General features: G+C 58.3%; 2 protein-coding genes across 4 annotated transcripts; both read right to left on the reverse strand.

The window, feature by feature from the left end:
* Nucleotides 1-282: 282 nt before the first annotated feature.
* MAG (myelin associated glycoprotein) lies at nt 283-14,484 on the reverse strand. Of its 3 annotated transcripts, XM_037819174.1 has the most exons (12): nt 13,744-13,840; nt 11,845-11,900; nt 11,347-11,415; nt 10,832-11,200; nt 9,426-9,722; nt 9,064-9,321; nt 7,829-8,089; nt 3,079-3,366; nt 2,608-2,704; nt 1,559-1,658; nt 1,324-1,368; nt 660-796 (listed from the first exon to the last, which is right to left on the reverse strand). In XM_037819174.1, the coding sequence occupies exons 3-11, from the start codon at nt 11,390-11,392 to the stop codon at nt 1,336-1,338; spliced, it is 1,749 nt and encodes a 582-aa protein (XP_037675102.1). In that variant the 5' UTR covers nt 11,393-11,415; nt 11,845-11,900; nt 13,744-13,840; the 3' UTR covers nt 660-796; nt 1,324-1,335. The 3 variants fall into 3 exon arrangements, with proteins under 3 accessions (XP_037675101.1, XP_037675100.1, XP_037675102.1); XM_037819173.1 differs by lacking the exons at nt 1,324-1,368; nt 13,744-13,840 and adding an exon at nt 14,398-14,484 and having other exon boundaries at nt 283-796; XM_037819172.1 differs by lacking the exon at nt 1,324-1,368 and having other exon boundaries at nt 283-796; nt 13,744-13,833.
* A 3,340-nt stretch (nt 14,485-17,824) lies between these two features.
* LOC119521502 (hepcidin antimicrobial peptide) lies at nt 17,825-19,558 on the reverse strand. Its single transcript, XM_037819841.1, has 3 exons — nt 19,179-19,558; nt 18,131-18,190; nt 17,825-18,045 (listed from the first exon to the last, which is right to left on the reverse strand). The coding sequence occupies exons 1-3, from the start codon at nt 19,263-19,265 to the stop codon at nt 17,941-17,943; spliced, it is 252 nt and encodes an 83-aa protein (XP_037675769.1). The 5' UTR covers nt 19,266-19,558; the 3' UTR covers nt 17,825-17,940.
* Nucleotides 19,559-20,323: the final 765 nt, after the last annotated feature.

The following is a 20,323-nucleotide window of genomic DNA, read 5'->3' on the forward strand; positions in this document are numbered from 1 at the left end:
CATGCAGGTGTAGGCCCGGTGCTGTTAGTTGATCTGTCTGCAGCAGAAGCCAGAAATGAGGTGTGACAGGTAGAAGTCAATCTTGGCCAGACTCAGCCTGCAGGGCCAGCTCAGGGTGGGCACTCCTTAAGGGTGACTGGCCTGAGCTTTGGGCTAGAATCCCTGGCCCTTGCCCCTCCACAGGGCCCAGTGGAGGGCAAGAAGAAACTGTGATCATTCTGGAGATGTGGGGAGGCAGGACCCCCAAGGGTGTATCAGAAATCATCAGGCTCTAGACAGGTGTTTGGCTTTGGGGCATTTATTTCATGTCCCTTTTGTACAGGCCCTGGGGCCAGGTGTGGGTGGGAGTCCAGGCAGGGGTAGCAATAAATAACACAGACAGACGGAGCTCCCCTCCAGACAGATGAGGTTAAAGGAGGTTAGAGGGGAGCCACACTGTGGGGTGGGGGTGCTCGGGGAGGGGTGGCCAGGAAGGAGGGGCAGGCCAGGCCCCCGGGACCTCATTGTCACCTTCCCCAGCCCCCTCCTGTCCCAGCCCCCACTACTTTCTGGAGGAAGGGAGCCCGCAGCCAGCGGGGGGCCAGCGAGGGTCCTGAAGGGGGGTGGCCACCCGGGCTGCCCCCCGGCTCCCTCACTTGACGCGGATCTCAGCATACTCAGCCAGCTCCTCCGTCAGGGTGTAGCTGTCCTTGGTGGGTCGTTTTCCCAGGTCCGAGTGAGAATAGCTCAGGTCCAGTTCTGGGGGATCCCCCCGAAGGCCCAGCAGCCTCCTCTCGGATCCCAGACGCCTCTCGCTCTGTGTGGGGGGAGCATCTGGTTGGCAGGGGCCTGCCCCCATCTTTCCGGAAGCAAAGGCCAACGTCCAGGCCCAAGGCACCTTCGTCTGTGCGAGCCCAGGCTCTGCTCGGCCTTGCTAAAGCCCCCGGTCAGCTGGTCCCTCTCCAAGCCTTTGTCTGTGCTGTTCCAACATGCACTACAACCTCCTCGTTGCTAAGTTTAAGATTCGCCTAAAAACTCAATTTCTCCAGGAAGCCTGCCCAGATTAAGCCACCTGGTGAGGACCCCCAGGCTTAAGTCTGCCATGGCCCCCTCCTCCCTCTGGGAAGCCCTGCAGGTGCACTTTTGGCTCCCCACCATGCTTCCCTTCCCCTCCGCCCACCCCCACATGGACCATCGGACACACACAGGACAGTGGCCACAGACAAGGGGGCAGCGATGGGACCGAGCAGACGAGGCCAGGACTGCTGGACGGGGCCAGGCTTAAGCCAGGACTGTTCTGGACGTGTGACGAGGACGAACACACACGGAGGCCCCAGAACCTACCTCCTGGGGCGCTCAGTGACATTCCAGGGGAGAGACCTCTCTGGACTATCGGAGAAGTAAATTCAGTCATGGCCCAGGCGGGGACCGGAAACGTCCGCCCTTCCTCCCCATCCCAGCTCCTCTTCCCCTCAGAGGCTCCCCTCTGACCCCCAGCCTCCCAGGCCCTCCCAGGCCCTCGGGGTCCCTGGGCTTCTGGTTCCCCAGCCAGCCTGGGGCTGCAGGACTCTGGCCTCACCTCATACTTCTCCGGCGCCCCAGAGATGCGGAAGTCGCTGCTGAACAGGACAGGGGGGTTGTCCCCCACTGAGAAGCTGGGGCTCTCTGTCACATTCTTTCTGTAGGGCAGGACATGTCAGCCCCTGTGGGTCCCCTGCACCTCTCTCTTCCTTTTCTGCAGCCCCATCTACCTTAGAACTTTGGCCCAAGGCCCCCTAGAGTTGCCCCCGCCCCTCTCTCTAAGATGGGGAAGCCAGGCCCTCCCTCTGTCCATGACTGCCCGTCCCTCCCCTGCCTCGAGGGGCTCCTGCTGTGTCATTTAGAGTGAAATCCAGATTCTTCGTCCGGTCTACAGGGTCACCTCTCTAGCCTTCCTCTCTCCCACCCTCCCCTTGCCTGTTCCTTTCTGTCCCCCTGGCCTCCGTGCAGCTCCTCAGACTCCTGGAGCTCCCCCCACCCTGGGGTCCTTGCATTTCTCTCTCTGCTGGACCACTCCCTCATACACCTGCCTAGCTCACTCCACCGTGTCGCAGACTGCTGCCCAGTGCGACTCCAGGAGGATCACGGGGGCAACTGCAAGGGTAAGACCGAGGGGGCTGGAGACAACGGAGGCCGGGCCCCAGGGGACCCCTCAGCCTGCCCCCAGCTCCTGACACTTTTCAGGACGGCGGCCTGGCTGCCCCAGGTTCGCCCTTGTATGTTCTGGATGAATTCGTTTTCAGGACAGCTATGTGTGTGCCACGAGGAAGAAAAATCCCAGCAGCAGAGCTGTGCCAGGTGGGTGTGGTTTGGGGCTGGGGAGTGTTTTTGTTGGCCTCAGATGTGTGTGATTGTCGGGGCTCCTGGAACCTGCTGTGCCTGGGTTTTCTGCCTCACATTGGAGGGTTCCCACGGGTCAGAGGCATTGAACGCGGGCAAACAGGCCATGAGTCAGGGAAAGTGCTCAGCTAAGGGACTGGTGTGAACCCCACCAGCAGTGGCTCACGCTGGCTGGAGCCCTCCCTCCCCGTCCTCAGATCAGGGTCCACCCTCCCTCGCCCCCAGATCAGCCCCGGCAGGCTCACTCACTTTCTGCGTGTCTGGGTAATGTAGCAGACGATGGCGATGAGGATGGCAAAGGCCACCACGGCACCCACGGGCCCGATCTTGGCCCACATCAGTCGGTCTGGGGACAGAGAAGACCCAGGCACCCTCAGGGCTGCTGGTGGTGGTAGGAGGACACCTGGGTTCTTAGGAGATGGGCTAGGGCAGGGGTGAGAGTCAAAATATTCCCACTGTTGTGCTGAGTGACCAGCAGCCCCCTCCACCCCCCACGTGCTATCCCTCCTGCTGCAGACAGGCCCGGGAGCCACCAGCGCAGTGGGGACGAACTCAGGGCAGCCGCTCCTTCCCAGCTGGGCAGGGAATCTTGACCCTGTCATCCGTCTCCATAGCCTGACCGCGCTCAGTGGCTGGTTGGCAGCCGTGGGGAGGGGAGCTTGGATCCAGGGGGAGCCCCCTTCCCCGCCGTGGCTGCCGCCCCAAGGCCACACCACTCACGGGCTCCCTGGAAGGGCAGCTCCAGGCTCTTGGTGCCGTAGAGGTTCTGGGAGGTGCAGATGACCCGCGGCGGGGCCTGGGCCTGCCCGCGCAGCGTGAGGATGCTGGTGAGCAGGAGGCCGCTGCGCTCCGAGTACACGAACTCCCTCTCCGACTCGTTCACGGTCACGTTGCGCGACGGCAGCTCAAAGGCCACGGCCGGCTCCGGGTTGGATTTCACCACGCACAGGCACTGCACCGTGTCCCGGGCTGCTGCACAGTGGGACTCCAGGAGGATCATGGGGGCGACTGTGGGGGCAAGACCGAGAGGGGGCTGGGGACAACAGAGGCCGGGCCCCAGGGGACCCCTTGGGCGGAGGGCCAGGCCAGGGTGGCCGGGGCTGGGGTGGAGATGAGCTGCCTGTTTCCCTCACGTAAATCGGATCAGGGCGCCCCCTGCTCACAGCCCTCCCATTGCTTGCTGTGTCACTTAGAATGAAATCCAGATTCTTCATCTGGGCCTACGAGACCACCTGTCTAAACTTCCTCTCTCCCACCCTCCCCTTGTCTGTTCATGTCCAGACCCACGGGCCTCTGTGCAGTTACTCAGACTCCTGGAGCTCTCCCCACCCTGGGGTCTTTGCGTTTCTCCCTCTGCTGGACCACTCCTCATACACCTGCCTAGCTCACTCCACCAAGGCTCTGCCCAAGCCCCTCTCTTTCCTGCCCACCCACGGGAATCCACTCCCTTCGCCCGTCCTCCGCTCCCCGACCACTCCCCGACCCACTCAGCTCTTCTTCCAAGCCCCAGGCCCTGCCCCGGTTGTGGATTTAAATGATTGGCCCCTCATTTCCATGAAGACAGGTCTCCACGCGCCGCCCCCCCAGCCTAGGACAGGCCCTCTGCACGGCAGGAGCTCTCGCACCCCACCTCCTTCTCTTGCCTCCTTCCTCCCGCCTTGCCCTCCCCCTCCGTCCATCCGTAGATGCCCCGGTTTACTCCCCCAGAGCCCCACTAGGCCGGACATCTCACGGGGCTCCCCAGTGCTGCCCGCACCAAAGACCATTGTGTTGAGCTTTGCTGACACTTGTATTACAAAAATAGTACAGGTGGGTTTTTCTCTTTGGAAAACATCAAAGTATATTAGAACATTGAATGTTGCTGTTTTAAACAATGTTCTTTTCCTCCTGGAGAGTCTGACACTCCCCCTCTGCTCGCACTAGACTGAGCACAGCACAGGGTCTCCATTCTGACCAAAACCCACTTACCCACGGGCCAAAGCCCCCGTGGCCCACTTACCCCACCTCTTCTCAATTTCAGCAAAAAAAATAAAACTAAAAAGACTGTGTGGATAACAGCAAGAGGGCCAGGAACCACGGTGCCCGCTGTGGTAGCGACTGGCAAGATTGCGATTGTAAGCTCAGTGCAGCCCTGCCTGCAAATCTAGTAAATAAAAATGCAAATGCCCCAAATTCTGTTTGTGCAGACAGACATTATGTAACTAATTAACACGCTGCCAAGTGAATTAGTAACAACCAACCTGAACTGACAGTGATTAACAATTTCTTTTGAACAGTAGCAGTGGAAAAACCCTCCCAGTCAAGACCTCACACCCTGCTCTGGGGACCAAGCATCCACTAGAGGCTGTGGGAGAGCAGCTCCCGCCCTGTGTGTGCACTTCCTGGGCGACGCTAGACAAACTTCAAGTGCTACTAGGAACGGGGAGTTTGGGGTGGGTTGGCTTTGGTGTGAATGCCAGCTCTGCCATCTCCTGGGCAAGCAGGAGTGAATGCCAGCTCAGGGCAAGCAGCCCTCCCGCACCTCCAGGATGGGGTTCTCTGGTCTGCACCATCTGGGGAAATAGCACTTAACGCTAAAGGGTCTCTAAAGTTTACGGGTGCTGTAAACTCTTCCCATCCAAGTTCTCCTTAATAAATGCACCATTCCTACAGGGCGAGCCTGGGAACCAGGCCCTGGCTGCGGGCTCACCTGGAGAACAACCAGACTGGAGTTGAAAGGGAAGATGGGTGGGATGTAATGATGGCATCTGACATTCCCGGAGCACATGGGATGTGTCAGGTGCCAGGGCTGCTTGACGGGACAGCCTCACCCCTCACAGCCACCTTCACGGTAAGACACTGTTGTCACTCCTGATTTAAAGATGAGGCAGTTGGGGCTTAACAAAGTCATTTGCCTGAGATCACACAGCTAGACAGGGGCAGGGCCGGGATACTGCCCCAGGCCTGCCCAGCTCTGACGGGCACTGGATACCAAGAACACCTCAGCTTGCTTCTATTAAACTGGGGTGAATAACAGCCCCCTCGCTGCCCCCACCCCACCCCGGCACTGGCACATTGTGGTGAGGCTATAGGGGTCAATGCGGGCCAACCGTTCAGGCTGGTTCCTGGCTTGTCCCAAGCATTGAGCAGGGGTATTCTCCTCCTGCAGGTCCATACCCTGCTGGGCCCTGGGGTCGGCAGGTAAGACAGGGTGCCCTGCTCAAGGAGCACCCCAATGTCCTCACACTAAAGCCCCAGTGCTAGGGGCACCGTGGGGGTGGACAGAGGAAGCCTGGGGGACAGCCCTGCCCAGCAGCCGAGGCCATGCTCCCGGGGGCAGCGCTTTAATGCAGACCTCGGCCAAGAATCAGAGGCTCAGCGGATGGGAGGAGGGGGGAGTGGCTGCCCCTCAGCTCCAACTGACTGAGGGCCTCGCACTCCAAAACTTCTGGTGGTTTGCTTTCAAAAGAGGCCAGATTACGTGAGACCATGGGTGCCAAGGGCTGTGGGGGAGTTGAAGCAGCCAGAGGTTTAAGAGCTGGGGCAGGTAAGAGGCCAGAAGAGTCCTGGCTCTGACCAACCCTCCTGGCTGCGAGGCCTTGGGGAATGCTGCCCTTTAGTTTTCTCCTCAGTTAAGGGGGATATTGGTGAGATGTGCCCGCTTCACAGGGTGACCACAAGGACTCAGCGAGCTTATACCCAGAAACCAATGTTTGCTGCTGCTGCTCATGTTGGAGGGAGGGGCCTGTGACTCCCCAAGAAAGCAGGTGAGATGCTGGTGAATGTGTGCTTGGGGCTTCCATCAGATTCTCAGAGGGTTCTCTCATTCTTAAAACTTAAGACCCACCGGCTTGGGGGTTAAGGAATGGGGAAAGGGTGTGCCGGAAGATGGGCTGGGCCCAGGATGGCACATACAGAGAAAGTAAAGTGCCAGAAGCTCCAAACGCCATGATCATCTCCGAGCTGCCAGGAAGCAGAGGCTGGGAGGGACTGTGCCCAAAGGTTAAAGGCCGGCAGGGGAGTGAGCAGCCACAGCTTGGCTGTGGAAGATGGCACTTCTGGAATAATTCATCTACGGATCCGCTGTGTCCTGACTATGACCACACACAAACCACTGAGCTCAGACTGTGGGGCAGCCACCCTGCCAAGGGCTTTACGTACTGCATCTCATTGAAGCTGCTGGCAAGCATGTGTGGTGGGGACCACTGTAGGTGGTAACTGAGGCCCAGAGAGGTGAAGGCAGTTGTGCAGGGTCACACAGCTTGTATATATATGACAGAGCATGATGGGAGTCTGGGTGGGTCTAAGCCCCTGCTCTGTGCTCTGTGTGTGTGTGTGGTAGATCAGAGGAGGTAAAGGAAGGTGACAAAGACTAACATTGAGCAGTTGCCCTGTGCCAAGACTTTGTGCATATGTTTACTTGGATTATCTAGTCTGAACCTCACCAATCCCCATAAAGCAAAACTTTTATTATTATTCCTCGTTTAACAAAGGAGGAAACACAGGCCCAGAGAGGTTAAGAAACTTTCCCAGCATGATGTAGCTGGGAATAGGTGGAGATGGGTGAGAGATGGAAGGTCTGGCACCCACTTTGGAGACAAGAGACAGAGGCCAGGCCAGAGGGCAGGAGGAAGCAAGGGAGATGGGAGTGCAGAGCTGACTGCTGTGAGAGTTCCAGAGGGGGCTGCTGGAGGAGGGGAATCCCACCTGTGACTTGGGACCCTTGACCGGGAATGTCTCAGGAGGGCGTGTGTTTGCTGATGCTGTCCATGGAGAGGGGGTCAGAAGGGGCGCTGGCTTGCAGTGGCACGGAGTTTCATTTCCAAAACTGCTCCTCCTCCTCATCTCCCTGGCTAGACCATATGTCATAATAAGCTTGGGGTCCCTGGTGCCTACCCACCTCCCACAGAGCCTCACAGCCCTTTGCACCTAGCAACTGCTCGATTGGTATGTGCCAATGTGATAACATAGCACGTGGGCGACTTTGGGTGGTATAGAAAAGTCGTACCAGACTGCCTGGATTTGAATCTTGAATTCTGCCACTTTGTAGCTGTGCAGCTTTGGACAAGTGTCATAAGCTCTCTGGGTCTCAGTTCCCTCATCTGTAAAATGGGGATGGTGGGAGAGCCTCCCTCCTAGAGCTGTCGTGGGCATGGAATGAGTGGGTTCCTTGTACAGCATTTCTACCAGTGCCTGGTACACAGGGACCTTCCACAAGGGTTAGATGTCATCCTGGGTATTGTCTGAGTTGATGTGAAGGTAGCACAGGGTGCAGAATCCAGAGCTTGCCTTGGTTAGGAGCCCACCTCAAGGTGTGGGACAGTATTCTCAGGAGGGCCTTTTATTCCACTGCTGGGGGTCCAGCATGCCTGCCCTGCCCATCCTAGCCTGCTGGTGGGGGCACAGCTGCCTCAGGTTGGGACGTAGCATCCCCACCGGGGGTGGTGAGTCCAGCCAGCCCTCAGCAGGGGTGAGGGGCGGGGGGACTCACACTCCACAGAGAGGTTGAAGGCGGTGGCCCTCTGGCCATACTGGTTCTCAGCCACGCACCAGTACTCCCCATCGTCCTCGGGTGTGACTGCCGGCAGCTCCAGCTGCAGCTCGCTCTCGTAGATGACCGTAGCCAGGATCTGCTTCTCCTTGAAGATGGTGAGAATGGGGTCCGGGTTGCTCTGTGTGGAGCACAAGATGGAGACAGCCTCCCCCTCCACGGCCACCACTGTCCCATTCACCGTCGGCTTCCAGGGGGCATCTGGGGGGCAGGACGGGAGCAGGATGGTCAGGAGCTGGGAGGCACCTCTTCGCCAGCCACCCCCACTATAACCTCAGGCACCTCAAACCTAGCCCAGGGGCTCAGGATGGCTCAGGGAACCCCTTCCAAGGGCAGGGGCTCTGTAGCTATAGTGCCTGTGTTTTGTTACCAGCTCTGCCCCATCCCAGTGGTGTGGACATGAGACCTGACCTCTCTGGGCCTTGGTTTTTGCATCTCCAAAATGGGCTTAATAATAGTTCCAGCCTCAGAGGGTTGCTCCTTCAGCATTTACTGAGTCAGGCATGGCGCTAGCTTGAATAAGGTAGATGGACGCCTCTGCCCGTGTGGGTGGATGTTATGTAAATAAATGAAATATATAGTTTGCAAGATCAGGATAAGTGCTTCAGAGAAAATAAAAGGGGATCGGGAATCTAGGTAGTTGCAGTTTTAAATAGAATGGTGAGGGAACCCTTCCCTGAGACTGGAAGGAGGCGTGGCCAGGAGCCAGCCTGGGTGTCTGGGAGAAGGTCTGTGCAAAGCACTCAGCATTTTGCTTCAATAAATACTTATGAATGAATGAATGAGCAGATGAATGACCTGTTTTTGGTTCCTAGCTGAGAATCCTTCCTCTCCCACCCCATAATGTATTTGTGCACAAGCCCAGCTAGGGAGGCCTGGGTTCCCCTCAGCCCCTCCCACTAGAACTACCTGGGGCGCATGTGAAAATGCAGGTTCCTAAGCGCAGGTCCAGACCTACCCCATCAGCCCAGCACCCGGCTGCCCACAGGAAGCTATTTAACAGGCTTGCCCAGGTGACAGGGACCTCATCTGTCTTGTTCCCAGTCTTGTCCTCTGAGTGGGATCCGCGCAGAGCGGGCGCTCCCCACATGCTTGCGGGGCGGTGAGCGCGCACTGACCCCCTGTCCCTCTCCTCCCCCGAGCTGGCGCCGGGCCGGGGCCCCCTGCGCACTCACACATGACGCTGAGCCCCACGGTGCGGTTGTCCTGGCCGTAGGCGTTCTCTGCCAGACAGGCGTAGACGCCGTCCTCCGCGGGGGTCACCGCGTCCAGCTCCAGGAGCAGGCTCTCGGCCACGGCCTCCCGGAGCACCGCCCCGTCCCGCATCCAGGTCAGCAGCGGGGGCGGGTTGCTGTCGGCCCCGCAGAGCAGGCTGACGTGGGAGCCCTCGATGGCCTCCACCGAGGAGTTCATCTCCACGATCGCCGGGGGGTCTGAGGCCGGCGACACAGCGGGGTGGGCGCTCGGGGGCCTCAGACCCCGCCCCGGCCCCCGGCGGCCCCGCCCCGGCCCCGCCCCGACCCCGCCCCAGGCTCACACTTGACGTCCAGGCTGGCGTAGCCCTCGAACCGCAGGGTGGTGTTGGGGAACGAGGCCTGGCAGCCCAGCCGGTGGCCGGTGGCGCCCCTGGTGGGCACGAAGTGCAACAGCGACACCTGCACCCAGGTGCCCTCGTCCTCGCGCAGGCGACCCAGCACGGCCGGCTCCCCCAGGCCCTCGTGGCCCAGCCAGCTCAGCTGGGGGCGCAGCTCCGGGCAGTTATCCGGCACCATGCAGCTGACTTCCACCTCCGTGCCCGCCACCACCTCTGGGGGGACGACGATGTTGGGGGTGTCTGCGTGAGGCGGGAGAAGGAAGGTGGAGGAAGCAGCCCTGAGCTACAGGATTGCCCTCCCCCTCAACTTGTCCAACTCCAACCCTGGCACTTTGTCCCCTCCCCTATCACCGGATACAGACTTCCCTACCCCCTTCCCTCCTGCACCCAGAAACAGTCCACAGAGTCAACTGGGATGTCATAGCAATGCCAATAACATCATCATGGTCTGGAGTTTTGCAGTGTTTTAACTTGCTGGGTCCCAGCAATGCTGGGAGGTGGAGCTATTGTTATGCTCATTTTGCAGCTGAGGCCACCGAGGCCACCGCGGGTGAAGCTGGCCTTCAAGCCTTGCCACACTGGCACTGTTACCGTCTTTAAGGAAACTTTCTCCTCCCCCTGTTTGCCTTGATTTACCCTTCTACCGGTGGGCGTGCATGTGCATTTGCGTGTGTGTGCCTGGCTGTGGGGTCTCTTTCTGCATCGAGGCTGTAATCTGGCTCCTCATGTAGACTTGGTGCTGGAGGGAAATCTGAATCTACAGGCCCTACTTGATCACCAAATCTGGTCCACAGTGCAGTTTATTTGGCCTAAAGATATATATATATGGGTGGCCAGTATTTCAAAATTAGGAGATTGCACAGAAAAATGCATGATGTTGGTTTCTCTTGAAAAATCAGAATGCCTGAGACCATGGGACCTGCCTCCCCACCCAGCACCTATTAGCCAGAGCTGGATGCCAACCTGGGCAAGCTCTGAGCTCTTGACAACTGTTAACCCATTGGGGTAAGTGCTGTTCCTAACCCCAGCCAAGGCCCAGGGAAGTTAAGTAACTTGTCCAAGTTCGCCCAGCTAAAACAGCTATCTGGAGGCCCTGGCCCAGCCCCTGGCCCCACTGCCTGTCCCCATAGAAGAGTAAAACCACCTGCGGTCCTCTGGGTGCAGGAAGACTATCTGGGGCCCTGCTTTGCTCACTTCTTTCATCTGCTGGGTCCATGTGGGCATGAGGTTTGCACCCCCAGCCTCACTGATGCTTCCTTGGACCTCCCACCCAGACCTCCTGCGCCAGGGTGCTGGGAACCAACACTTCCCCAGCCCCCTGGGGCCCACACCACCTGCAGGGGACTCACTGATGATGTCCAGGACACTGTGCTCAGAGAAGGTGTACTGGTTGTAGCCTCCCAGGTCCCCCCGGAAGTAGTACTTGCCGCCCAGCTCAGGGCTGAGGCTGCTGAGCAGGAGGGTGCAGTTGCGCAGGCCCAGGTCCCCCAGGAGGTGGCTGCGGCCCTGGAAGCTCTCGTGGACGACTTGGGTGCGGGACTTGAAGACCACCGGGGGGTAGTTCTTGGGGTAGGGGCTGTTGAAGTACCAGACGCCATGGACGACGGCGGGCCGGAGCTCATCCGGGAAGTCGAAGCGGCAGGGGATGGAGACACACGTGCCCTCGAAGGCCGAGATGGACGAGGGCATCCAGGCCCCCCAGTGGCCCCCTCGAGAGGCTGCGGGGGAGCAGGGCTGCTAAGGCAGAGGGACGCACCCTACAGGTCTCCCTGCCTCCCGTTTGTTCCGTCGCCTTCCAAGGACCCCACGGGAGCAGCCCCAGCCTGCCCAGGAGCCAAAACCCCTCAGCACCTCCTGCTGTTACCTGAAATCATGATCCAAAAGAGGGGCAGTGCCGTGAGGAATATCATTTTGTACAGCAAATGCGAGACAGCTGGAGAGGGGAGAGGAAAGAAGCACAGGTCAAGGGAAGTGGGAGGGGTGCTTCTCTCAAGACTTGAGCAAGGAGCTTGTCAGTGGTTAGTGGCCGCTGCCATCATTATTTGTAATTAACACTTACTGTTTCCGTGCCAGGCCTAAGGGCTTTACACCTGCTGTATTAACTCATTTGATCTCTTCAAGATAAACCCCATTTTACAGCTGGGTTCCAGATCTATGAAGTAACTTGCCCCAGGCCACACAGCTGATAAGTTGCAGAGCTGGGCCTCGAGCCTGAGCTGTTATTTGATCGTGGTGAGCTGATAATTATTTTCATCACCATTCTTATCCCTGAGGATCTCCCAAAAGTAAGGAGAGAGCCCAGGCTGGACCAGCCGGGAGCAGGGGGAGCTGGGAGGAAGGGGGTGGGGAGTCCGCCACTCACCTCGGCCTCCCTGGGCTGAGAATGTCTTCTGGATCCGCTCAAAGCTGTCAGCCGACCTGGAGCAAGAGTCAGACGGGTGCAAGGGGCTGGCAGCCTGGGCACCTGCCGCTCCCCTCATTCCGCAGCCACCCTGGGTGGTGGGCCAGGCCTGTCGTAAGGGGGCCCACGTGGCTTCTGTTGTCCATGGATGCTTGGGATCTTCCCACACAGCCTCAGCCTCTCCACACTGCCGCAGCCCTCACCCCCATCGGGGAAGTGGGGGCGCCGTGGGGCGGGGAAGGGGAGCAGCAGGGCAGCAGCGGCAGCCAGTTGGGGAGGTAGTGATGATGGTGAGTGGGCCCAGGGAGCAGACGTCCCACGGCCGAGCCCCGGGGGTGGGAGGCAGGGACCCGGCCTCATCAATGACTGGGTTTCACAGCATCAGCATTCCCGACATGCCACGCGGATTCCTGCCGCCCTCTCCCACCCCACAGACGGGGCCCTGGTGTCCCTCCCCGCAACGGAGGCCAGAGCCAGGCACAAAAGAGCCCTGTTCCCTCGGGGTGAGGCTGCCTTCTCCCTGGGGGCTTCTCGGGTAGGTGGGGGGCGAGGCGGGAGGCAGGCACTCCTGGCCGGGCCCTGGGTGGGGCCAGGGAGGACAGGACAGCGGGTAGGGGCTTGGCGAGCCCCTGGCACCCAGCTGCGCTGTGGGCCGCCTCGGGGCCGGAGCCAGGATTTCCAAGTGGCTGCTTTTCCCTGCTTTCACCTCCCTCTCCCCTTGTACACAGACACATGCACAGTCAGACCCGTGCACATGCTGGTGTGAAATGTGACAGATGTAGAGCCAGTCAGACAGAGAGGCTCCCATGGGCAGGGCCTTGCACGCACGTACAGGTGCCGAGCACCCTGTGCCCACTGGAGCTGTGTTGGCACACACGGTCACAGAGGCCAGGTAGCTGGGCTGCCCTCCCTCATGTCTACCACATACATGCACAGATATAGGCATGGCATGGGAGGGTGGTGTGCACACACGGACCCGCACACACACACTGAGGGGTAGGGCAGCTCCACCCGTACCCACGATGGATGATAGGCAGGTGCTGCCCCAGCAGATACACACCTGCCCACAGACAGGCTCATGCACCTGGGACACGAGGAAGGAGCAGGAGGTAAGCAGAGATGCGGGCCAGCCATATGTGCAAAACAAGCACGTAGACCTTGTATTCTTAACAGGGGCAAAAAACTGGTTCTTGGCATTAAGGGGGGCAAAACATTCTTACATATTACAACAAATTGTGGCCCTTTAGTATATAAGCACATATATATAAATAGTATTGACATTGCATGGGGGGTGGCAATTAGGAAAAACGGGCTAAAATGTTTCCCTGGGGGGTGATAATGAAAAAAAAGGTTGAGAGGAACCACTGCCAAAGGTGACACACACGGGCAGGTGCACCTGTGCACACATGCACCTGTGCATGCACACACCTGTGGGGGCCTGGCTCACCCACAGCCCGCTGCCCCTACCCCTCTCCCACATCGCACGCCGCAGGCTGTCTGATCATCCGGGCATCCTTCCACTCTTCACCCAACCCCGGACCCCCTCAGTCCCCATCTGTTCCAAACTTGGGGGCCACCGTGCAGCTGTCCCTGCAGAGCCCCCAGCCACACGGGTTGCTGAGGAGGCCTCTTCATTTTCTCCCTCAGGGATTTCTTCCCAAAGCCTGGGAACTGTCTATTGCCCCTGCCATGGCCCCGACCCATCCCCAAGCAGTCCTAAGTGAGCGGCAATCCCCAGTGACCATCCACCCCACAGACCACATGCTTCTGGGCCCCCTGCCCATCCTCTCCCCAGCCCTGTGCTCTGCGCCTCCCGCCCCCATCCCCTAGCCCTGGCCCGGGGCCCCTGGCAGTACTCACTCGGATGCCCTTGCTCCCGCTCTCCTGCTCCGCAGGCCGAGCACCTCCAGGGTCTAGGCCCCGGCTTGCGGGCCCCTCCCCTCCCCCCGGGTGCCAGGGGCCGCCTGCCTCCAGGGCCCAGCTCCTCCCTGCCCCTGGGGGAGGGGGCACAAAGGGCCCTTGTCACCGCGGGGCTCAGACGGGGCAGCCTGACGCCTGGGTTCTACCAGCTCCTTCCTGGAGGGGATTCGGGGGTACAGCTGCCTGGCTCCTCACCCCTCTCTGTCACCCGGCACCCTGATTCTGGGTCCCTGGGGGGGGTGTGCGGACCCTGCTGGAAGTCTCAAGCTGAGGCCAGAAGGCTTTGCCCTTGGCTTCTGGGGAATCTTGGTGGTGAAGTTAGGGGTGACCCTGGTCCCGAGAAGCCAGCAGAGGCTGGTGTGGGCACGAGGAGACCGGATTGTCCCACTCCCGGCTTCAGGGTCACCTCCTCCACCCTCTCAGGATCACTTCCCCTCGGCCGCGCTCGGTCCACTTGTCCCGGACTATTTTCTTTCTTTTTTTTTTAATTTTTTTGTTGTAGATATATATATATATATATACGTATATACTTCTCAGAATTTCCCATTTTAACCATTTCTAAGCATACGGTTCAGTGGCATTAATTATACTCACCAACATCGTTACCCAAACTTCTACTTTCTTCTAGGCTTTTACTGCCGTCTGAACAACCTTACACATTAGCGATCTCTTCTCACTAGAACACGACCTCCTTGGGGTCAGAATCTTGTCTGCTTTAGTCTCAGCCTCTCTCGGCTCCTGGAACAGCTCCTGGCCCAGAGCCAAGCCTAAAGAATATAGAGCAGGTGGATGGATGTGTCCCTCCAGCCCCCCTGGCACCTCTGACCCAAGGCATCTGCATGTTGCCTCTTATTCCCGGAAAACGCCCCCAGACCCCCACCCCCACCCCCCATCCCCGGCGCAGCCGCCTTCCCCAACCCCTCACCAGGTCAAGCCCCTGCATCTGAACGTTTTGGATTTGCACTCTGTGCTGAGTTCTCCACCAGCTTCCTCACCAGCATGGGGCTCCAGAGGGCAGGGTGGCTGTGTGTGTGTCTGTCTTGCCCACCAGGTGTCTCCTAGAACAGTGCCTGGTCCACCGAGTGTGCTCAGAGAGGGCTGCACCCACCTTCTGGGCTGTGGGAACCCTCTGCAAGCCAATCCCACGGGGATTCCAACTGCCACTTCAGCCCCTCCCTGTGGTCCCAACCTCTGCAAGGTGAGTGGGGGTGGGAGGGGGTGGGGGCCGGGGAGGCGGGCAGAGCTGGGCGGGCTGTGATTAAGTGGGGGAGACAGCAGTTTGCCACGAGCTGTTCAGCCACGTCGGGGCATCTTCTCTCCTCCTCCAGAGCCCGGGGGTGAGGGGTGGGGAAATCCCTCGGACCAGAGAGTGAGGAGTCGGAGGGGGCTTGAAGGGGGGAAGGGAGTCCCACCCCCACCCCAGCTTCATGATGTCAGACTCTGCTCGTGCCTTTCCCAGCCGGGGACAAAAGCCCATTGAGAGTGGGGTGGGACTTGAACGCTTGGGTCCCGGAGAAGAGAGGGGCCTGGCACCTGGGCTTTGTGGGGGGACACCCAGATCTTGGGGGTTCATATGTGACAGCCTTCAGAGTCAACACCAAGCCCCTTGGGGTCGCTTGTCTGTGCAGCTGGGGGCTCCGTCTCTCCCACGGGGTGAGCTGACTGCTCTTCTGGGGGAAGGGTGCAGCACTGCCCACCAAGAAGTCAGCAATCGTGGGGCTCCAAGTCCCAGGAGTGGGGAAGGGAGGGTGGGAGGCTGGAGACGGAGGGCATGGGGACCGGAGGGCATGAATATGCTCCCCCTAAAGGGGGCAGCCACTGCTCAGAGCCCCTCGTGTCTCCTGGTGCTGCCAGATCATCGTATCTTTCAACAGAAGGCAGGACTCCAGATTTTAGGTGAAGCGCCCTATTTTAGATGTTAGCCTAATTCTGTCTGAAACACCATACTGGCCAAGCAAAAACTCATCCCAGGCAGCGTCAAGCCCCCAGGCCCACCGGCTTAGTACTCTCTTGAGTGGGGGCTGGTACTTCGGTCCAAGCAAGAAGCATTCTGGCATTTCACACCAGTGGTCCTCAAAGTGTGGCCCCCAGCCCAGCAGCGTCAGTATCACCTGGGATCTTGTTAGAAACACAAGTCCTTGGGCCCTATCCCACACAGGCTGAATCAGGAATACTGGAAGTGAGGCCCAGCAATCTGCATTTTTTTATTTTAAATTCAGTTTTATTGAGATATATTCACATACCATACAGTCATCCATGGTGTACAATCAACTGATCACAGTACCATCATATAGTTGTGCATTTATCACCCTAATCTATTTTTGAACATTTTCCTTACACCAGAAAGAATAAGAATAAAAAATAAAGGTAAAAAAGAACACACAAATCACACACACACCCCCATCCCACTCTATTTTTCATTTAGTTTTTAACAAGCCCTTCAAGAGCTTCTGATGCACAATAACACTGAGACCCTCTGCTTCACATCTCCCATCTGTAGCGCCACCTGGGAGAATCTGCTTGCTAAGATGGAGAGAACAGCACCGGGAGTCATTACATGTAAGTAGCAAGTTCAGGTTTCCCACCGTCCCATGTTTTACCTGCCTCCCCGTCAATACTCCTTTATGTGTATGAGGCATTTGATGGTTTCCAAAGCAATTTTGGAAGAACTTGTTTGAGCAACTCAATGGCCAGCTGAGCTGAGCCCTGTAGAGACACTTCTCTCCCCTTAGGGATAAGGAGTTAAGAGTTTCAGAGCTCAGAGATCCTGTAACTGATGAGAGACAGAGCTCTCCAAGCAGGTTCCTCTCCCAGCCCCTTCCTTCTCCGTTCAGGAAACCCTCCTCCCAGAGCCTCAGAGGACAAGCCTGGTGGCTTCTAAGGCAGGAGTTAAAGGTTAATGGAGTACAGCACTGAGCAGGCTCTCGGTTGGGGTTAGTTGTGCTGACAGAACATTGATTTAAAATGCAAGATCACCTTTCATCAGTTGCCTATATTTTGTAAAAATCAGGAAATTTCACATCAAAATAAAGATTTCCACCTTCTCTTGAAAAATCAGAAGCTGTAGCCATGTGGGGTCTGCATTTGGGCAGGGCAGCTATCTCCTGGAGCCTCCTCCGAGGGGACCCCAGGCCTCACCACTCCCTATCGACACCCAACATCGAGGCCAAGTGGCCAATGCCCTCTAGTGTCTTGCTAGTGCCGTTTTCTTATGAACTTAGAAGAAGGTGAAATGTTTCTTGTTTCTCTGCCTCTATCAAAAGTGGGAAAATAAGATGGACTTAGAGGGATATGGTTTTTAAGAAGAAGCAATGGGAACTTCATTCCTTCTGATGATGAAGAATATTTTTCTATGTTTCATGTGCAAAGTGTGTCCCTGTTGAGAGAATACACCTTAAGGTGCTCCTATGAAGCAACCCAATACCCCTCACTCATTTACTGGACCTATCTGTTCTCTGAATGCCAGTGGTTCTCAAACTTCTTGGTCTTAGGACCCCTTTGCAACTCTTAAAAATTATGGAGGACTCCAGAAAGCTTTTGTTAAAGTAGGTTTTATCTATAGCTGTTTAATGTATTAGAAATGAAACTGGGTAATTTTAAGCACAAGACACACAATCACACAATCCATTAGCTACCAGAGTGATGTCATCACCTGCCACGTAGCTTCTGGAACAATCCACTGTGTCCTCGTGAAAGGATGAGAGTGCAAAAGGCAAATAATGTCTTAGTAGTTTCCACCTTGTGGACCCCTGGAAGTGTTTGCTGACCTCACTTGAAAACCCCCCGCTAGGCATTTGAGTTTTTTATCCCTGTTTTGAGAAGGCTTCCAAGAGAGGAAACTTTAGCATTCCTCTCTGCTGTTGCAATGTAAATTCCTTCTGAAGGGAGGAAAGAAAGGGAAGAACAGAAAACAAATTTGCTTCCCCAAGCTTCCCTGCAAACTCCAGCACATACCAGCCCTGCAAAGCTCACCAGGTCCTGAAAGGCCCTTGGCGAAAGGAAAGGGCAACAGACACTCCAGTTTGGAAAATCAAAGCCAGGACCGGCCATTTTATTCCAAGACTATTCATCAAACAAATGTTGGAGGGTGGCAGGAATAAATAAGGAGGTGGGAGGTGGGGGGCGGGCCAGGGAGGCTCATGTCTTGCAGCACATCCCACAGCTTGACATGTTACAGCAGCCGCAGCAGAAGATGCAGATGGGGATGTGGGTATCTCGCCTCCTTAGCCTGTGGAGCACCGACTGTGGGAGGAGAGGAGGGGGAGTGAGGCCGGGTACAGGGAGGCGGGGAGGGGGGCCGGGGCGCGGGGAGGCCCGGGGCTCTCACCTGCAGGCCGCCCTTCTCTGCAGCTGCGTCGCGGGTCTGGGGGTCTAGGAGCTGTCCCGTCTGCGGAAGTAGAAGGGGGGCTGAAGGATGGCCCGGCAGAGTGCTCAGCCGTGCTCCCACCCGCCGGCTCCTCCCCAGGTGGGGGGCCTAGCAGCACTCAGCGGGAGCCTCGGAGTGATCCTCCTTTCTTGCTTTACCTCACCTCCCCCAGCCTGTTCTCCTTCCTAAAAACAACCCAGATCTGTCCCCTTCCCTCTCCACAACTGCTGCCCTTCCACCAGCGTGTCCTCTCGTCCCTTGCAATCCCTTCTCCGCGCACAGCCGAGTAACTTGTGACGTTGTGTCAGGAAGACCATGATGTCTTTCCCCATCTTGAATCCCTGCGGAGCCTGCCCCCGTGTGCTCCGGCCCCTGCTCACGCTCCACCTCATGTCCGGGTACTCGGTGCCCTTCACTCATTCAGCTAACCGTCGGCTCCTCCAGGGTGCCAGCTGATCCCACCGTGGGCCTCTGCGTGGTGTCCCCTTTGTCGGGAGCATCCTGGCCCCATGGCTCATCCTTCAAGCCACTGCTCAAATGTCCCTTTCCCGAAAGGCAGCCTGACTCGACTGCCGTCTAAAGCCACCCCTCACGCCCCGTCACTCTCCCACCATCTTTTAAGTTATTTGTGAATAGTGTGCACTGAACACAAATTACCTTTTTAACTAATGTCTTAATTGCTCGTTGACTAAGTCCCTGACCAGGATGTAAGGCAGAAACTTAACCTCTTGCCCACCTTGTCCACTCTTGATCCCCAGCGTCTAGAACAGCACTTGGTGCAGTGTTGGCCTTCGGTGAATAACTGGGGCGTTCATCAGTTCAGAGGCCCCAGCCCCTGCCGTCAGCACCCCATCCCTGTTCTTTGGGCAGCTGCCGGCCCCTGCTCCCCTTCCTTGCCCAGGGCTCTGCTCCGGGCCGGGGAGTCTCTAGCTTGTCCTCAGCACCCCTCGCCCGGGTTTGGCTCTCCCATCCCAGCCCCGTGCCGGGACCCAGGCCCACTGGTTCTTACCTGGAGCCGGGAAACTGAGCCACTGGCCAGGCTGGTGAGGAGGAGGAGCAGGAGGCAGGTGGCCTGCGCCCGAGTGCTCGCTGCCATCGAGCTGTCTGGCTGGCTGTCCTGTGGAGTCTAGGACTTGCTGTGGCGTCTGGGGCCCAGGTACAGCACCTTTATGGGGCCCGCTGGGGAGGCGGGGGTGCTGAGCCCCCTCCCCTTTGCCCTTACTCATTTCCAAGAAGGTGGTGGCGCCGACAAGGCGGGAGAGATAAGCGGGAACCGAGTGACAGGGAACAACACGGTTGTGTCACCTCAGCCAGGGGGTGGGGCAGCCGGGGCCACGGGCAGGAGCCTCCCACCGGGAACCTGGGGAACCCTTTCCCCAACATGACATCTCCCTGTTGATCTCAGAAAACCTTCACCCCTTTCCCAGAAGCTGAACCGCTAGGCGAGCAGAAGCGGGGTGCCCCTCACCCCCATGGAGGAGCTGTCACGTGCTGGGGGCCTCGGCAGCAGCCGGCATGGCCCGGGGGGAACGTCCCACTACTCGGGGTCCTCTTCACGCTCGCGTGGGTTCTGGGAGGGAGCCCCGGGGCAGCTGGAGGCAGGGGGTTCGTGTCGGCGTGAGCCCCCCAGAATGCGTGCCGGATGTTCTCTCAGTGTCAGGCGGGGAGGATATGGCCCTGCTCTCTGGGAAACGTTTGAGTGAGCTTTTGAGCACTTCGACCGTGGCGGTAACAGTCACAGCTGACATCTGAAGACCACACCGTGTGCGCCACGTGTACCCAAGCTCAGCCTGTGCCACCCGCTCCGAGCAGCAACCAGCCACCCGCCCGGCCTGCGCCCTGCCCTGTGCTCAGGGACCCGAGCCCCCCACCTCAGGGCCTGACCTCCCAGACCCTGCTCCCTCTTAGGGGGACCCCCTGCCGCCCCAATCCCACCACCCTCTGAAGTGTATTCTTCACTCTGCAGAAGACGGAGTGAAGGTGGCGGTAAGAGCACCGCCCCAGCTCACCCAGCCGGAGGCAGTGCCGGCGTCGGGCCTGAAGCGGGGCGTGCTCTGCACCGGGCTTCCCTACCCCTCAGAAGGCACAGCGGGGTGCAGAGGTGCGCTAGAGCAGACGGTGCACACTTTGCCCCAACTCCCATTCAGGCCATCA

This window comes from Choloepus didactylus, chromosome 27, assembly GCF_015220235.1.
Source record: "Choloepus didactylus isolate mChoDid1 chromosome 27, mChoDid1.pri, whole genome shotgun sequence".
Taxonomy (NCBI): Eukaryota; Metazoa; Chordata; class Mammalia; order Pilosa; family Megalonychidae; genus Choloepus; species Choloepus didactylus.